Below are 20,646 nucleotides of genomic sequence, written 5' to 3' on the forward strand. Positions count from 1 at the left end.
AGTGAAACAGTTTGCCTGCCAGAACTATAGTGGACATGTTTTCACAATGACCATGTCATGTACCGGTATGTTGTGTCTACTGGAATTTAATAGCCATTAACATGCATGGTGCCTCTGTTCCATGTCATCGGCAAACAACACTTCATATGGGTGAGAAAAACACATTATTGAGAGTTGGATATGTGGAAGAAGGACAAATCTTGTTTCATGCTAAACAATGCTGATGGCTCAGGTCTGAACCTGGCATAAGTAGCATGAAGCTGCATTCCCTTGTTGCAGTTGGGATTCCATAAGCTGGTGATGGTGGTATCATGGTCTAGGGAGCATTCTCTTGGCAGGGTGGTTGTCATCCTTGAATGGTGAGCTATACATGGGCTTGTTAGGTGATCATCTGCACCCATATCTCCAAATTATGTTTCCTTAAAACAATGCCATATTTTAAGGTGATAATGCACTATGGAATAGTTGGAGGAACATGACAATGAATTCCACACACTTCCTTGACCCCCAAATTCTTCAGACTGCAGCTCTACTGAATATGTTTGGGATATGCTAAAATGTGTAGTGAGGTAGTTACCCACTTCTCTGTTAAATGTGCACCAACTAATAAAACTGCTCAAGCAGGCATAGGTCCAGTTAAGACTAGAGAATGTGTCGGCATCTGGTAAAGTCCACACCCAGCATTTGCAGACCATGATCACCCAGAAAGGTGGACCAACCCACTACTAGGAAGGTGTATCTAAAGTAGTGATCTTTCAGTGTATAATTTGACCTAAAGATAGAGTCGAGTCACTATATTGTATTAACATTAATATAAATAATAAATATCTCTAAGCCTAATGAGTATATAATGAATTACCAATGATCACCTTAAATATCAGGCTATAATCTGACTCAATTAAATGATCATTTAATCAGCCAGATTATAGCCTGATATTTAAGGTGATCATTGGTAATTCATTAATATTAATAATTGAATTAAAATTTAATTTAATAATTTAGATTGTTCCAGATAAAGCCAACTCCGAGGAAGACTCAAATCATGATGCTGGATGGATCAATCTGCTTATCATGCAAGTACATTATAAGTTATACTACATGAATCTGTCAAATCTTTTCTTTCAAAATTATGAATTTGATTAATAACTATATAGACTAAGTTGAAATCTCTTTAGATTTATGAATTAATATTAATACAAGATGGTAGTCCAATTTGCCTACCTTTAAACAAGTTTCTCAAGGTGATATTGCTCTCAAGGAATGAAGACAAGTTTCTTAGATTATAAAAATTAGTTTCAGAGACAAAAATATTGGAATCAAATCAGCCAGACACCAAAAATGTAACACTATCAGACAGAAGATAATGCCAGTTTACATACATAGAGTGTATATATATATATATATACACACACACAAAATTATAAATAAGTAGGTTTATGATTTTGAAAAGTTATAACTTTATATGTAAAAATTTTAGAAATGAGTTTCATGCACAGGCATTTGATGTGGATACTACATGACACAGCAATATTCCAACTATAAGCAATTCCTTGCCATATGCATTGAAGCATGACTCCATCAATATTTTCCACTGTAACAATAATATATTACTGATGCTCATAGATTGGTCTTGGCAGAGAAGATACATATAACTGATCTTTCACACATCCCAGAAATGAAGTCTTGTGGTGTCAAGTCCAGAGACCACAATGACCAAACAATTTTTTCTCCTCACCCAATCTAAATTGACAACCATGATGACTGAAGCCACACAGATGTTTTCATGGAAATGTCAATAAGCTCAGTCTTGCTGATAGACTACATCTACTACCAGGCATCCCTCGTATAACACAGTAGTTATGTTTCAAAAAAGTGCCGTGTTATTCAAATTCATGCTAGATGAAACAAAGGGACTAATACAAAACTTAGGGTTACGTTACAGAAGTTAGAAAATAGTATATATATTTTTTTATACTAAAAGAAATATGTGTATTAAAGCAATCGATAATTATATTTCCAATCAATAATTAATTAACGATCACAATTAAATGTACTGCGTATCACATGTATAATATTAATTTTATACTAAAACAAGGGCTATTTTATTGTTGTAGTAAGTATCATTGTCATCTCAGCTTTTTTTGGTGTGATCTTGATCAGAAATATTGGGCAACATTTTATATTTCTTTATTTTTATTCGGTAAAAATTTGTTTTATAGATGATGAAATAAAAATGTGTTATTAATTGAAAATTTGTTACCTTAGTGAGTTGCGCTCGTTCAGTTGAGTACTGGTGATTTTTTTCAAGAATTTGTGTTTGAATACCCAAATTGTATGCTGAGTTACCGAGATACCACTGTATTTCGTTTGTCATTTTTACCAAATGAAGTAATCATTTGTAGGTAAGTAATACCTAAGGTTAAAAAAAAGTTTAATAATACTTACCTAAAAATGTTTAAATAAACTTTAATCTATAAAGAAAAAACATGGTAACAGTTAAGGGCTAAAGTCTGAAAGAAATGCTGACACCTGGTTGATAGGAAAGTTAGTGTAATTTTTTTATTCTTTATCACTATCAGTTTTCATTAAAGTAAACCTGACAAAAAGCACAAAATAATTTGAAAATTTCATATATTCTAAAATTCACAGGCAAATTTGAGACCAACTTGCATGCTACTTGAATAAAAAATATCGAAAAACAAAGTTTACACTTAAAAACTGTGAAATTTGTGTATGGCAGATTTCCAAAACCATGTTAGATCAAAACCAGAAGTTGTTGTTGTATGGGGGTTATTCCCAATTTTCAAATCATGTTAGAGCAGAAATCATGTTGTATGAGGGATACCTGTACTTCTAAATCCTTGATTTGTGGAACCAGAAAATTCTACAGCATAAGAGAGATATTCTTATATAAAGAAAAATGGATCATTGCTCAAAACACTCATCATATGAAGTGTGTACCTTTGAACTGTCTCTTCATGCTCAATGGCCCTGTGCCTTTTAGATGGTTCTATTCCCAAAATGCAGACATAGTGGTGATTCACTTTGCTTGATCAAGTAAATCGTATCCTCATCTGAGAAGACAATCCTGTCCAAAAACTCATCCATGTTTTTCATATGCTTCAGCATGGAACTGAAAAATAATGTTCTTTTCTTTGTTATGTTCACTAACAAGGGGAGGGCACGACCCGGGAAATTCACTTTGGGATGAGACTTGGTATATAGGTAGTACTCCTTTAGGATGTTCAATCCTCAAAACAAGAAAGCGCAATGGCCAGCCAATTTTAAGAAAAAGGCCTTTAAAAATTTGAGCTCAGCTTATGTACTAATAAGTTTCGCTAGGTCAGCAGCTGCCGAGCAGCTCAGTTGACATCGTTCTTGGCTACCGCCAAGTCGTTCAGGGTTCAAATCTCGGTCTCAATTAGTATTTTTTTTTTCTTTCTAAAAATTTTTTAAAATAAGTATTTTGAATATATATAAATATTAAAATTTTATTATAATAAATAATTTCGTTTAAAAAAATGTTTAACACATATTACATGTCATTTTAATTATAATAATACAAAATAATTAATAAGTGTATTAATAATCATCATCATTTACTGTTGGTAAATTGATAGTATCTTCATTCACAGACATTTTACTGTAAAATATTGAAACTATTTGTATTATGGTGTGATATATTACGGAACACTATGATCTCTTCGAAATCCAAAAGTAAACTGACACTCCAAATATCAGGTCAGTCCATAAGTCCATGCGCATTTTTATGACCTTGAGAAAAATCTTGTTTTGCTGTTGAAAATGTCAGTCTAATGTGATACTTTTCACACTGAAGTGTTAAATTGGATCTCATTTATATAATACTGTTGGAATTGGAAACATTTTAGTTGTTTATTTTTGTTAAAATGGAAGTAAAGGATGAATATAAAAGACATGTTTTATACTTTTTATTTTTAAGTGGTGAGAATTAATAAGAGTAGTAACCTTCGAAAAATTTGATACAATAGAATAATAAATGAAAACTGTTGTTCCATAACTAATTATTTATAACTATTATTATTAATTATTTTGTATTATTATAATTAAAATGACATGTAATATGTGTTAAACATTTTTTTAAATGAAATTATTTATTATAATAAAATTTTAATATTTATATATATTCAAAATACTTATTTTAAAAAATTTTTAGAAAGAAAAAAAAAATACTAATTGAGACCGAGATTTGAACCCTGAACGACTTGGCGGTAGCCAAGAACGATGTCAACTGAGCTGCTCGGCAGCTGCTGACCTAGCGAAACTTATTAGTACATAAGCTGAGCTCTAATTTTTAAAGGCCTTTTTCTTAAAATTGGCTGGCCATTGCGCTTTCTTGTTTTGAGGATTGAACATCCTAAAGGAGTACTACCTATATACCAAGTCTCATCCCAAAGTGAATTTCCCAGGTCGTGCCCTCCCCTTGTTAGTGCTGCTAGAACTGCAGGAATGGACTTAAATCATATACACACTGAAGTGTGATATTCAATTAGTAGGCAACAAAATTTGATTTGTGAGGATTCCTTTCATACATCTTCAACCTACTCTACCAGCAAATCTAGTCTCCCTGATTTTGGTTATGAGATCCCCACACAACCAGTCACTGTAAACTTCTAATACCACTTCTGCTTGGATACACAACTTTAGAGCTCTTTGTTGAATTTCAACAAAACTGATGTTGGACAAACATCACCGATACTGTCTTGTGAAACAGTAGATAGTATTCAGACAAGTCTTGCCAAATGACATGCAATGCCTGTATTATCATCTAGAAGCAGAGATGACAACTTTACTGTGGGCATATAAAAACTTGAGAATGTGTTAAAAATCTTAGCTCATCTCTTTACTCTGATGTATATCCATTGTGCTATTCCTATTGAGAATTGGAAACCTACTTATGAATAACCCTGTATGAGTGTAACAATAAGTAAATATTTATAAATACTGTGAATATATAATAACTAACTAATAAGTATAAAGTAAGTTGTCAGGATATAATTAGAAAAAACATTAACTATATAAAAAAATCTTTTATGGCTTGATTGTAACCTCTTTGGTTATGTATGCAATCTCCAATAGATGACATTATAAATTTAATGCTTTTTCTATGGGAAAAACCTTTTTCACACTGAATTGTGAGTATGAGTTTGAAATACAAAGATATATAGGCTTTACAAATACATAGGCTTTTTTTTCCAAGCTCTGATGGTCCATAAAACAAAGACAGGTGTAAATAACAAAATGAATTTATTACCAAAAGTTAGGTACAAACATGGTTACTTTTTGACATAATCACCGTGAAGATTGAGGCATTTGTTTATCTGTGGATGAGCTTTAAAATCCTATCTTCATAGAATGTTACTGCCAGTGGCATAGCGTAGTGGGGGCGGCCTGTACCAGGCGGCACTTTTAAGGGGCGGCAAAATTTTACAATAAATACACAATAACCTGTACAATACACAATAATGATGATTGTTCTTTGCCGAAAAGTTCTTTAGAATTACTATATATTTTAATCTTTTAAATTGAAATACCTAAATAAGGGGCGGCGAATTTTCCTCCGCCCCAGGCGGCTGACACCCACACTACGCCACTGATTGAGATGGGCCCTAACATTGTTTTGAAGATCATTATTAGTCTCAAACATCTGCCCTCCTAGCCACTTTTCCTGTTCCAGAAAGAGGTGGAAGTCGATCGAATCTATTCGCTGGGTGTTTACAGGTGATGAAGACTTCACCTCTTTCCTGAACTGAGAACGTGGCTAGCAGGGCAGAGTTTTGAGACTAATGAAGATCTTCAAAACAATGTTGTTAAGGCAATCTCAATTCACTGGGCACAACATTCTATGACAAGGGGATGGAAAAGCTTGTCCACAGATATGACAAATTCCTCAATCTTCACAGTAATTATGTCGAAAAGTAACCATGTTTGTACCTAACTTTTGATGATGATAAATTCATTTTGTTATTTACACTTGTCTTTGTTTTATGGACCATCGGAGCTTGGAAAAAAAGTGCCCTCATATTTAAAGATAGTAAAAAATGTGCAATCACAGCAATGTATTTGGATACAAACAAAGAAAATAAGACTTATTCTTCATGTGGAAAAGTGATCAAACTGGACGATTCCATATGCTATCAGTCTGATATTTAATGATCTGATGATAGAGTACATGGTTATAGTACATTAAAATTGAAAACCTACAAAAACATTAATGAGCACATTATTGCACAAAATCAACATTTACAATAATTCATGTGCTTAAATAATACATATTTTTCAGATATATGTTACATTATATTATATGCTCCAAGCATTAGAAACCTATTTTTAAGTTATTATTTTTAAGTTAAAGGTATTAGATACCAGACATTTTGAATTAACAAACTTTTAGTGTTTTTCTGCAACTTTACTGTAATTTAAATTTTTTTTAATATTAATCTCAAAGTATACTTTTTCATATTGATAATGCAATATCAAATTCAAGTTGCTGTACTTTCTAGCAATATTTACACACATTTTTTGCACTCTTTCTGTACGCTATCAAACATGTTATGTATTTTAAAAATTATTTAAAATGGTGGAGTCGGTTTCTATTTCATTCACTTAATTGTATTATAAAAAGTACACAAAAAATAATTTTCAATCTAATCCAACTTGTTGAGGATAAAAATTCTTTAAACTTTTAAACATTGTAAAAGTAACATAGTAAAAGTTAAAAAGGCAGTGAATCTAATTGCAAAAATACTTTTAATAAACTAATGATACCTCTACCACAATGCTTTGGATCAAGTGATCCAAAGCATTGTGGTAGAGGTAGACTTGTTACTTTTACAACTTTTTAAAGTTTAAATAATTTTTATCCTCAACAAGTCAAATTAGATTGAAAATTATTTTTTGTGTATTTTTTATAATACAATTAAGTGAATGTTATGTATTGTTATCACTATCATAAAGATTAAGTGAATATATCTGTACTTAAAATTTGAGATTTCTTGTAAAAACAGATATTTCTTTAAAAGCAATATATTTCAAAAATTATAAAACTATGTCTGCTAAAAACTACAAATAAATTTTTTAAAATTTAAACTTTTTGTAATTTAATAATTTACTTTATTTTTCTTGGTTATTTATCTATAAACATTATATCAAAATCATTACTTACTTTACGAGTATAAATCTTTCCACAAACTTGACATTTATGAGATGGTGGAGGTAAACCTGAACAAGCAGTTATTTGTAAATGGCGATATAAATGATATTTTCTACTGAATGTTTTTTTACAAACAACACATTGATGTGCTGTACTATGAAGCGATGTGTTATGATCAATTAAGGCTTTTTTATCTGGGAAAGTCAAATCACACTCTACACATTTTCCTTCTCCCAACTCCTAACAAATTTTAAAAGTAATATATAATAATCATAATTCACTGAATTTTTAATTATAGAAAAAAACTTACATTTGTTTCTAGTATCTGCTTATTTTGTTTACTTGCATTTTTACATTTTGTGCAACGTTCATCTTTGGATCGTTTTCTCATTGTAACACCACACTCCTTGCATTTATTGTTGGAAATACGTCGTCGTGACCGGGTTTCATCAAGTAATGATTGAACTCTATTTGTTATCTTATCTCTCATATGAGCTCTAAGAGAATCTGGATTGGCTAAATTGTTATCTTCTGTATCTTCAGATTTCTCTATATGATTGTTGTCATTACTTATAAACTCTTCCTCTTCAAATTCCATTTTCAAGGTAACTATTTCTTCTGCCTCCTATGATGAATGCATTCAATTATAAACAAACTTTTTCAATTATATTCATGTTAACAAACAATGTTTTACATTAATTTATTAGCATACTAATTTATTAATAAGGTAATTATTATTTTGAATTTATCAAAAGTAAATTAAAACTGTAAACTTTAGTTTCAAGGAGTTGCAATCATGTGCTATGTGATTGGTTGATGCGAAAGGTATCAAATCATACTTGCTACCACTAAATTTTCAAATTTGCATACTTAATGTGTTACTCTTCCTGCTTCCAGTTTGACAACAACACCTAACCAAAAAAAAAAAGTTTTCATGTGTAACTCCCTCCCAATCTGGGGACTTTGGAGGAGTCATATAATAATATCTTCACATCTGCATTTCAATCACCATTGACACCAAAATAACATAAATCTTCAGAATTTATAATATTAACAGAAATTATCAAGATGATAATCTTGCAATATCAAACTAACAATTCATTTAGCATAATTTTAAATGTTTTTGGCATGTACTATTTGTCTTTCAATTATTTTAAGACAAAACATCATGAATATCAAGAATCTATCAAAGTTGTTAACATAAAATTTGTTTTTTTATTGCTCTTAAGTTCATTAAAAATATTTTTTCTTCTTTCAATAAATAATTAAAAATTTTAGTTCAATATAAGCTAATAATGTAAACTTAAATATGGAAATATTTTGTTAGCTGAATTTTTTGGCTATTTTATTGATTTACATATTAATAACAAATGCATATAAATTAAATTAATGAATAAAAATGATAAATTACAAGTGTTTAAACAAAATTCAGTAATTACATACCATTTTCACAATTTTATTGCATGAATTCTGATGTCGTTTCAAAGAAGCTGGAGTAGTAAGAATTCTGTCACATGTGTTACAAGGGAATTTTGTTTGCTTTTCGGGAACTTCTGGAACAGTATCAATAGCTTCATCATCTTGTTTTTCTATCTGATGTCGCTTCAGATGAGCTTGTAGTTTGGCTCGACTTCCTAATTTCTCATCACAATGAACACAAGAAAACTGTTTTGGAGGCATGCTTAAAGAAAAGAAAGAAAAAAAAAAAGTAAAATATGAATCAAACCTTAATCATCAAACCTCATATTAAATATTTATGTTACTGTTAAAGTGTTGATTTCCATTATTCTATAGAATACCTGCCTGATTTAGGTAAAGTATGAAATGAATTAAAAATTACATAGTTTAACTAGTTATTCTATGGAATAGTTAGGTATTCTATGAATTAACTAACCAGTGTTAGTTAAAATATGAAATAAAAGTAATAAAATAAATGCATGTTAAACTTGTCAAATTATTACATTACATATAATAGATAAATACTATAAAACTATAATAAATTCTATTTATTATAACAAGGATTGCTGAGTAGCATTTGGAATTGCAGAGAACATTATTTTTTAGACAAGCACATTTTTTGTTGTCACACTGTTTTTTACATGAGCATATTTAAACCCTGACCTGTACCAACACATTGAGTTGTATCAACAGACTGGAGTGGTATTTCATCAATTGATATTGATTTTTATTCAGACACTAAATTGATTCCTGCAATATAATTGTTTGAGGTGCCCATTTCTTGTTTCCAATCGATAAAATCCTTGACTAGTTTCTTCCATAACAGCAGCAAGAATGAATCTAGCATCTCCTTGTCCTCTGTCAACATCAGGCAGCAGGATACGAACCATCATTTCTACAGATGCCTCAGAATGTGAATTTTCTGACAACATTTTCATTTTCTTTGCTTGTATTTCTAAACATTCTTTGGCCTCTTCTCTTTCTTTCTGAACATTCAGTTTATTTAAACATAACCTGCAGATCTTCTGTTCAACATCATCATCTGAAATGTAGCTTTCTAGGTGTTCCTCAGAATCCCTTCAGCAAATGTCACATAATGTAGATGCGGCTTCTTCAACCAAAGTGTCCTTATTTCATGTTGCAGACAGAGCATCTTGCAAACTACCTTCATTATTCAATGAATCAAATGCTTCCCTTGGAATGGGTGTTGTTGACAATCTCACCTTTGCTGCACACCTGAACATAGCTTCACAAAGAGATCTTCTTATACCAGAGTGGAAACATCTATTTTCATGAACAAAATAAATTTTAGACTTACTCCATGTAGCAGAATGATTATCTTGCATCCAGGCTGTCAGCATATTTTCTGTCTTGGTTGGCCATCTCTAGGCTTCTTTGACTCTGACTGTGCCTTGGTTTCCTGTATACAATTTTAAGTTCTGGCCAAGTTATTTGCAAGTCTTCTATGAGCTTATTGCAAAGTTTGCGGCCATTATCGGACTGGAAAATCAGGGTGCACCGAGAAGCAGAAATATATCAAATGTATACCAACTTCATCAGTCCTTTTTGTTTGGAGAGTCTTACTATTGGCTTTACAACACCTTTCTTCCAGATCTTTCTTTTTTGTTGGAAAGACTCGCAAACACTCAAAAGCATCTTGATATTTTGAGTAATATTTTTGTAACAACGATTCAGTTCTTTTATCATCCAATCTCTGTCACCATGTCCAATAGAAATATGTTTCATACAGAATATCGAACAGAACGTTACATGAACAATAAAATATTACTTCTGCTTCTGTACTTTTAAGTGAAACTATTAACTTCTCTATTCCTTAAACTTTCAGTACATCATAATGTTGAAGTAACCAGTAACCTCTAGGTTTTTTCTTGTCAGTCACTCCAGTTGTTTTCACTTCTCATATACAGTAAATCGTAATAACTTTTCATGAGCTAGCAATGTCTACCTCTAGCATCAAATTTCTTAATATCTAATCATTAATAATAGCAGATTTATAACCTGATTGTTTAAGGCAATTGTTTGGTTGAACTGATAATTTGAATGGACTACAAATGGTTGGGATGGCTCCAACTCGTTATCTTCATCATTGATATCATTCTCTGACCTTTATAAACAAAAAGATTTTTATTCCATACTTTAACAAAGTGGTGATCGTCATTCTATGTAATATCTAGTTAAAGTATAGAATGTTAGAATATTACACACTTTAATGGGCCTGTTTAGATTTTCTATAGAATAATGGATTATAGACTTTAATGGTAACATATACACAGGTTAATTACACATAACATATATTTTAACTAAGTACATGTGTGATGTACAGTACAACTATAATCCAGAGTCAGTTTTTATTCATTATAAAAAAAAAATTTAATTTTACATAATTGAATTTTCAGTGCCTTTCTATGACAATATTTTATGTATTCAATATGCAATAAAACCTAGAATTAATGGATACCTATCAGATATACTATCTACTAAGTGGCACACCTAGTCCTGGCAAAGTAGTAATAGAAACATTGATGTATTTTCAGGATTTCAGAATCAGAGTTGGAAGCAATCAGTTGCTAGAAGAGTTTGAGTTGGAAAAACTAGACTGACTTCGATTCCTGGTTTTTGAAGCGGTTATCCGAACAACCCCAGTCCCCAATTGATTCAGATAATTGAGAGCATCGATATTTTTTAAAAAGTCAAAAACAGCAATAAACTTAAGACAAACAAGTATTTTTACTCAGAATTAGTGAATTGCATTTGAAAATTTAATGTATTATAGCATCATCTATGAATCATAACAAAAACTTTCATAATTACAATGAGAATATCATTTTATCATTATAAGTAAATGTACTGAGTATTAAAAATACCTTATACATTTTTTCAATCAAAATATAATTTTGTTTATATTTTAAACTATTTTGCCGACACTTAAATGCTTTTTCCAACCTCCATCCTTGATTTGAAACTAGCTAGCCCAATAGTTTAATTATAAGTGAGTTAACATATTCATTAAAGTTTTTAAAATTTTTTAAAAAATAGGCAAATTTATAAAATAAAAATTAATGAAATTATTAAAAAATTAAAATATTTTTAAATTTGATTATCTTTTGTGTAAAACAACACCAAAACAATTTCTAGTTATGTGGCAAAAAAAAAGAGTTGCAATTAATTAAAAAAAATTATAATTAAGGGTTCAAAAAAATCAGGCAAAATTAATTAAATAAAAATTTTAAAAAACAGTAAAATAATAACAAGTAATTATTTATTGTGACATTGTCATAATGCCAGGCTGCAATTTTTAATTTATTTAATTTAAAAAATATGCTCTTTGTCTCAAATTAGTAGTGGCTTGCCCCTGTACTATGTACTTTTCCTTTACCAATAGTGTCTTTCTGATCATCTATCTAACACCTTTAGGGGGAAATTTTTGAACTGAAATAACATGGCTTCCAATTTGCACCAGAAGTTCATATACAGTTAATCAGGGCCTCCTGCCCCTAAGATTTCCATATCTAGTCTCATCTTTCATCTATATAACTCCATTCTTGAGATTGAGGAAAGATGGATGGATGGATGAATGACAGTAAGAATTTATAAGTCTACAATATTTTCAAATTGCAGCCCAATTAAAAGTTTGGCCTTTACACCAAAACCAAAATTAAAAATCAAATCAAATCAAGTGAAAATTAAAATAATGTTTTTAAAAACCATTTAAAATTTGTTTTGAAATTTTCAATTGTAAATTAAATTAACTTTTTAAATTTACATTATTTGGCTGTGGAAGTGACAGAACATTTTGCTTTTAATATATATACAGAATAGGGATTACTGGTCAAAAGATTACTAGTCCAATGCTGGCCATATGTCACCCAATCTCCCCTAAAATGGAGAGTTAGTACTGACCAAGTGCAATCTCTCATCACTCTGACTATACAAAAGAAAAATCCGCACATTACCTCATGTATGCTCCATACATGAGGTAACGTGTGGATTTTTGAACGTCTATCATAGTAGATTTTTACATAGCATACTCTGCTTAGTGAACATGTAAGTTTCCAGTAAACTAATACTTAAATGCCCGATTTTTCTGATTTCAATTAATCATCCCACCACTAGCTGTAGTACTGACAATTAAGGTGAAAGAAGAACTTATTGCAAAGTATGAAAATGGTACACATGAGGCAGGTCTGGAGGCCATGTTTAAGATTCTAAGTTAAAGTCAATGGTCTGTATCATTAGCGAGGTCAAGCATGATTCCACTGACTTTCCAAACGCCACTGCCAAACTTCTAGGCTTACAGGAAAGCGGTGCCAAACATCCGACGTACACCAAACGTCCGTTTTCACATTGAAAACTTCAGTCTTAACCTCACTATTCTTTAGAACAAGGAAGCAATAAAATCAGCAAATGTGGCTGAAGGTATGAAAATGTTGATCTCTGTGAGATCATGTAATTGAGAAGATGGTTAGTGTGGATAAAAGAGAAGCAATATGCTTCCTGTCTAAATCAGATGGTACTACAGTAAAGCAACCTCTTGTGATGGAAATTTGAAAAACATAGTTACAAACATGTACTTACATAGATGCAATGAACATAGTTTTAAGAAATAATTTTATTTCTGATCACTTTTGAGAATGTTTTTTTGTAGAAAATCCATTAGGACAAGGAAAAAAAATTAAAATAAACAGGCCATTTTCATAAAGTTACTCAAAATTGCCAAAAATACACAGCTTTTGGTAAATGTATTCCACAAGTGCATGTTCCTAAATCTAGTTAACAAATTCCATTACAAGTAATTTATTTAATTAAAATTTTTTTTTATATTGTACAGGGGCAAGCCCAAAGGAAAGTTAATCGTTTATATTACATCTCTTTTGATCATTTTTTAAAATGTCTTTAAAATTTAATTTTATGAAAATGTATTTGTACCAATATCTTTTTATAAAAATTGTTTTATATTAAAAATGAAAATATTAATGCAAAAATTTTAAAAATGTCTTTAATGTTTATTGCAAAAGAAAAATTACATGTAATATTTGCTTTCATCAACATAAGATGTAAGAGAACTGATAAAAGAATCAACAAACATATTAACTTAATGGCAATATATTATTTTTTTCAGCTTAATGACCTATGGAAAATGATTAATGTCTTTTACTCGTGCAGGGCAGGACTTCTTGATAGCTGCAAGCATGCAGCACATCTTACTTTTTTATTAGTAAAGAAAAAAATAAAACCAAAACAAGTTTATCACAAACTTGAAATAAACCAGCAACTTTAAAAAAGGAATACAAACAAACAACAAGGCTTAGCCACATTTTTGAAACAAAAAAAAAAAAAGGAGGAAAACAAACCAACACATATCTCTAGCTGATCAAAATATAGTATACTGATAGAAAACTTCAGATATTATCTGCTCAGTGAAGAATGTATTGCCAGAAATGTCATGGCTATGCTGTTCTATAGATGGCATTATCAGAGACAGTGACAGATATCATTCTTTATTGAAAATAAAATATCCTTCAAACCTTAGGTATGCTTTTATAATTAATGAAAATGGACAAATAAAAGTAAAACCTCTGTACAGCATTAATCCACGTGTTTCTTCTGTCTTTTTTTCATTTGAAAAAATATAAAAAAAAAACTACCCATGGTATACCATAAAAATTATTATTGATACATCCTACTACACTACAAATATTTCATTTCTTTATTCCAGAAGAAAATTCACTGATATTTCCATATTAGCTCAGTCATAACTCCGGCATTAATAAAGTTTTGATGAGTAAAGCACTAAAGTAAACAAAATATCTTGCAAGCACTTTCGGCATGTATAGAACGTCTTCTTCAGGCGAAAAGAAAATAATTTTAGAAGGTTGACATAAATTTTAACATTAATGTTAATATGTTCTAATTGGAATGAACCTGTTATTTTTAAATGTTTATTAATTAGTATTAATTAGAATGCATGTGTTAAATTTATATGGTGAGTTATTACACATTTAATTAATGGTCAAACTATAATTGAAAATTATTGGCAGCTGTGAATTAATTTTTTAAAATTATTAAATAGTGAAACCCATATTTTTGGGAGCATTACACGGCTCCAATTTTTCAATAATGTTTTCCAGATGAATGAACAGTTGCAGTCCCTGTCACATGCACTCCAATTAGAACATATTAGCGTTAATATTAAAATTTATATCAACATTTGAAAATTTGCTTTTGTTTTGCCTGAAGATGACATTCTATACATGTCAAAAGTGCTTGCAAGACATTGTGTTTATTTTTGTGTTTCACTCATCAAAATTTTATTAACACCAAAAGACTGTGATCTTAAACTTTCATCTGATAAAAATCTGATGTGACAAAATAATAATTTCTTTGTAATTATGTTATTTGTAACTACAAAGTTGACTATTTTACTGCAAAAGATCTCCATCAGTAGTGCAAAACTTATAGGCAGGAGAATATTATCAAAATCCATTTTCTGTGTATAATAATGAAGAAAATCTGCATAAAAATAAAAATTTGTAGAAAAACTTAAAGAAATTTAACATACCATTTACTCACAAAACAATACAGACTAACAGCATTTACATACTTAACTATTTATTAATTGAATAAAAGATTAATATGTTAAGACAAAAATAAAATTAATGAAACATTAATTCTTATTTAACACTGTTCCTTAAACACAGCATTAAAAAAAATTTTTAATTAAATGATCAAAGGCTGGTTTCCATATCACCAGAAAATACCCTAGAAACAGAAAAGAAAAAGTGATATATCACTTCCTGTTCAGAAGTTCACCAAAGTGCAGATGGAAACCTAGAGCAGAAAATACTTCCCCTTTTCCATTTCTGTTAGCGTCTTTTGTGACACGCATCAAATTCTGGTAAATAATTTAGAAAAATTAGAAGCAAAACAAGTACAGTAAGACCCTGCTTAATGCTGATTTGATATAATGCAGTCTGCTTAAAGCCTAAAAAAAAAAAGCTCCAAAATTTACACTGATTTAAATTATCACGGCATTTCATTGATTCATATATAATACGATTACTGTATTTACAAACACAAATGAATCAGAAAAAGGTGGCAAAAAGGTGTTCTTTCTTTAAATCTATGTTTGGTGCAATTTTGGAAAAAATATATCATGGATGCTATAGGCAATATCTGCTTCACTTGGCAAGAATTAACTGATAAATGCATGAACAGTGTGTGAAAGAAGTTATGGCTGAAGGTATCCAAGAATTCTCAACGAAAAGAGCCTATTTGGTCAACCTAACTGATACAGCAGGACTAGGAGATGTAGACAAGCAGGACATTGAGGAGTTACAGCAGGTTTCTGGTGAGAGCCTTACCAATGATGACCTTCAAGAACTGGCAGAACAAGGAATTCATGTAGAACTGGAAAATAGAGATTCTGAAAACAAAGAACCGCGAAAATTTCTCTACACATTTCCTCAGTAAAAGTTTGGTAACAATAACCGAAATCGTTGATCAAATTGTAGCAATTGATCCAGATTTTGAAAGGAGAGCAAATGCAAAACAAGGCGTTTTGGATGCAATCTTCCGCTACTAACATTTGCTTAGGGAAAGAAAAAAGTGACAAATGAAACTTCATGACTTTATTGCAAAAAACAAGAATTTCAGAAATGTCAGGACCTTCATCACAAATATGAACTTTACATTTCCATGTGCATATATTATTATACAAATTAATATAAAAATAACTTAAAGTAAAATTTGTTTATTTGTGGTCGCGTGTTCCCCTATCCCTATTTACTCTATGTTAAAATGACCTTGTTTAACACTGTTTTGTTTAGCGCTTTGTCATCTAGGAACGCATTCCCCGCATTAAGCGGGGTCTTACTGTATTCTAATAATATAGGAATAAAATCAAATCTAGAAGTTAAAACTGTTTTAGCAGTAATAATAAATGCAAAGTTAATTTAAATATATTAGATAAAATAAAGATTTTTTAAAATCTTTATAAGTCTAAGAAAAAAAATTGAAATAGTGTTTTTAATTAAGAAAGCTTTAAACAAATCAACTAATAATAACACAGGTCTGCAAGTAAAAAACTGCATAGGATTTTTATACATTTTCTTATAGATTTCAACTTGGTAAAAACGAAAAAAATACCAAAAAAATTCCATCTCGTCAATTTTTTTTGTTCACTCAAGTTTTTGTTTGTATTTAGCATAAAATTCCTACTTAACTTAAAATTTAGTATTCTTTTTTTTATTTAAAAAATGGCCTTTGACTTCTCACATTAATTCTAACAATTATAGCTGGACTTTGCAATAAAAAAAAAAAAAAAAAAAAAAAAAAAAAAAAATGTTAATGGTTGAAGAGAGTAGTGGTAGGAGGAGGTGGGTTAAGTAATTTTAGCGTTAGGAGGAAAGTTGCATGATCATGTAGAAACAGGTTAAAAGTTGATAGTGGGTAATATTACTGGTGAGGTTGAGCATGTTTCGACATGTTATCTGGGATACTAGGAATTAATATAAACAACCTGCTGTTGGATTAGATCATGTTTCAACAAGCTAAATAAGTTCAGAATCTCGCTGGCCATCTAATGCCATACTCAGTTTATATCCAGCATTCAAATGCTACTGTGCTTGTATTTTTATTTCTGGAATATGGCTCGCAGAAGTTTCGCAATTTCTCCCGACAGCTTCTGTTATGTTTTTGGTGAATACACAGTGAAAAGTCAACAAAGAAACATAAGTGAGTTTGTGAAGAAAGTTTATTTTGCATATTTCAAATTGAAACTTGAAGATCAAGACAAAGCATGAGCTCTACAGTGAAGAACAGGGTGAAAGATTTCAGCAGGATGTCTGTGATATTGAGAGAAGTTACCAAGGAAAATGGGATGTCAATATCTTAGCTGACTACTTTTGGATGCTCAATCAAGAAACCAGAGAAGGAAATTGGAAACGAGTTCGAAAAAGCATCAAAGAGAAGAAGAAAAGGTTTCATAAGAAAGAAAGAGTAAACCTAAAATTGTGTATAGATATCAGAAACAATTTTTTGATTAGTTGTAAGAAAATATAATATATTTAGTTCATTGTAATAAACAAGAGTTATCATCAAAAATTTGTTTTTATTTTGCAAAAAACCTATATGTAACGGCATATTACAGACGTCATTTTTAGAATCTCCGATCTTTAAAACATATAATTCAGCAAAAATATCTCATGCAGCTGGAAAAAAATTTTTTTTTGCCGACCTGTGTAATACATTTGTAAGAAAGGTCACATCCTGTCCAAAATCATCAAAATATCACTTACTGAAGTTTTAACATATACTTTATTTATGTTGCCATAACAAAATAAACATAATATATAAAATGCTTGTATACAAACAAATTATGCACCAAGCTACTATACTACTACAGACACACATTGCAATCTTAGAATGCAATATATACAATCCATTACAACAGACTAGATATCACATTCATTAACAAACAAAACAAAAACACATATATAACAGACATTTCTACTAACACCCATAATATACATCCAAAACCTTAGTAAATATTCAGAACTCACCACAAAATAAAGCACATTTGTAGAATGAATATGGTACCTGTGCCTACGGTCCTTTCTTGCACAGGTGGCATACACTACACCAGCAATGGCAAACTCATGATCCATGCATGGTACCCATATTGAACGTTCAGAAAGTATTAAGTTTTTATACATTATTAAAAAATATTTGATAGATTTCAAAACTTTGTATATGTTTGTGTGAAAACAATCCTAAAACTGTCATGTAAAGTCTTGAAGATCACCAATTATGAACCTCAGAAAAATTAACAAACAGATTTGTTGCAGATAATAAAAATTACTGCATTTAAAAAAAAACTTTTGATAGTTAATTATTAAGTACTGTATTTATCATTTATAGTATAGGTAGACTGCACTGTGGTACAAATGACTTCATACGGTCGTTGGCATATTGCCACTGTTCCATGTGTAACTGCAAGTAGCCAAAGTGAGCTGAGAAGTTAGAGTGTACATCATGGAATAATATGAATGCAACAAGAAGATTCATTTTGATGTGGTGTATTCTTAGGTGAAACAAAGTACAGAAACATTCTTAACAGTGGAGGTTTGTGGCTGTCTAATAAAGGAACTGCTGAGTAACAGTAGTGTAAGTAGAATCAATATTGGGGATCTGAGTTAGAATGCACAAACTTACATTCATCCCTATACTTCTGTGGATGAAGAGTAAACTCTTAGATATTGTATATAATTTGTACAAGTGTGTTTGACATATTTAATTTTTTTTTCTATGCTGTACTTACTTCAGTTTTTCTTCATTTATTAATTTTAGAGATAAACGAATATCATTTTTCTTGAATTCAGATCTCAAATACCACAAACAATGAACTTAATTACCTTACATAACTTATTTAGTTAATAATTTATTTATTTAATATTTATTTCAATATATTAACAAGTTAATAAAGTTAAACAAAAACAGTTTCCTAAATTTTAAGAACTTAAACTTTTAATTTTGACTGAGTTTCAAAGTAGCTTTTTTTCATACTTGAACTCAACCTATCACAATGGAGTGTACAGTATAGGCATCTTTTCATTGTTGCTATTATATCTCTCCATCAGTTTCAATGAAGGAAATGTGTTAATGGCTTTTTCAACCACATATGCATAGTGTTCTATTGTTTCATTAATTAATGAGTTTTAGAAACTACAAATCATCATATATGTGTACTTGGAAAACTAACACTAAATTTCCATGGAAATCAGTAGTGATATAATGGTGACAACATTGGACATATTCATAATCTCAGCATCAATCCAGTGAGATGCTGTTGAAAGTGATGCAACTGCTAGCATTTCCGAGAGAACTCAAAACACTGACTGCCGAGGATATTGGGAAAGAAAACAAGAAAAATGGCAAATGATGTGGACTTCCACTTTACATGAAATTTATTTTTGAACTTATTTAATGAGAACAGCTTAATGAAAAATGAATATTTCAAAAAGAGAAAGAGAGCTGAAGAGGTTTTAAATTTCTGTAAGAGTTTTAAATAATTAAATCAATCCTAAGATTACATTTTAACAACTAAAACAAATTATGTGATGTCATACATAAATGTACTAGTATATTAAAATATTCTATTAATGTACTAACTGAATTTTAATTTATTCTGGGTTTAATCATCAACACATGAATTAAATTCAAAATCATCAACACAAAATAGAGCTCTTACAAGTCTCATGGTGGCTACCATCTTGTTTGCTGGCATATTGAGCACCAAAAAAAGATGCTTGCAGTCTGCTAGAAGCATGCTGCAGCAACCAAAAAATGCCTGATATTTTGAATGATGCCCATTAACACCAATGAGGAAGTGCTCATAGACTCCATTGTGGTAGGTTGAGACCAAGTATAGGTAGGTTCTTATCTCAACTACAATAGATTAACATAATTGTTCTCATTCTCACCTATTGCAGACTTTTACTTAATAAAACTAGAATTCAAAAACATTCGGATCTAGTTTGCTTCTTTTCTTGTCACAAATTAAACCAGAGGTGGTGAAGAGAGAATGTCTCTAGGCAGTGGTGAATACAATAACATTGACATACAAAAAAGAATAAAAATTTATTTGTTCAAACTTCAAACTGTTGCTTTTAAAAATATTTATGATGATAAATATGGTTTATTGGATCATTTATAATACAATCATCTTGCAGGTGTTAATAAAACATACTTATAATTATTCAAATAGTTAAAATTTTTCAGTTATCCATCTTTGGATACTTCTGGATCCATCACTGTGACTACTGTATATATATGGCACAATATTAGAGGTATTCTAGTATTAGAATTTATTTTTTATCAACATAATATTTGAGATCTCAAATCTTAAATTACTTCTAGTATTTGACTATTCAAATGTTCACAGATAGTATTTGACCATCTCTAATTTATTTACAAAA

General features: G+C 30.3%; 1 protein-coding gene across 1 annotated transcript in view; it reads right to left on the bottom strand.

Annotated features, from left to right (window-relative positions):
- The window catches only part of LOC136980467 (zinc finger protein 25-like), a 40,381-nt gene that overhangs the window by 15,323 nt on the left and 4,412 nt on the right, over positions 1 to 20,646 (bottom strand). The window contains exons 2-4 of the mRNA XM_067276582.1: positions 8,636 to 8,873; positions 7,503 to 7,817; positions 7,205 to 7,432 (exon numbers count right to left, since the gene is read on the bottom strand). Of these exons, the coding sequence (XP_067132683.1) occupies positions 7,205 to 7,432; positions 7,503 to 7,817; positions 8,636 to 8,872 (780 nt within the window). The 5' untranslated portion in view covers position 8,873. The remainder of the gene's footprint in view (positions 1 to 7,204; positions 7,433 to 7,502; positions 7,818 to 8,635; positions 8,874 to 20,646) is intronic.

This window comes from Centruroides vittatus, unplaced genomic scaffold (assembly GCF_030686945.1).
Source record: "Centruroides vittatus isolate TY-2023 unplaced genomic scaffold, ASM3068694v2 contig_7, whole genome shotgun sequence".
In the NCBI taxonomy this organism is placed as follows: Eukaryota; Metazoa; Arthropoda; class Arachnida; order Scorpiones; family Buthidae; genus Centruroides; species Centruroides vittatus.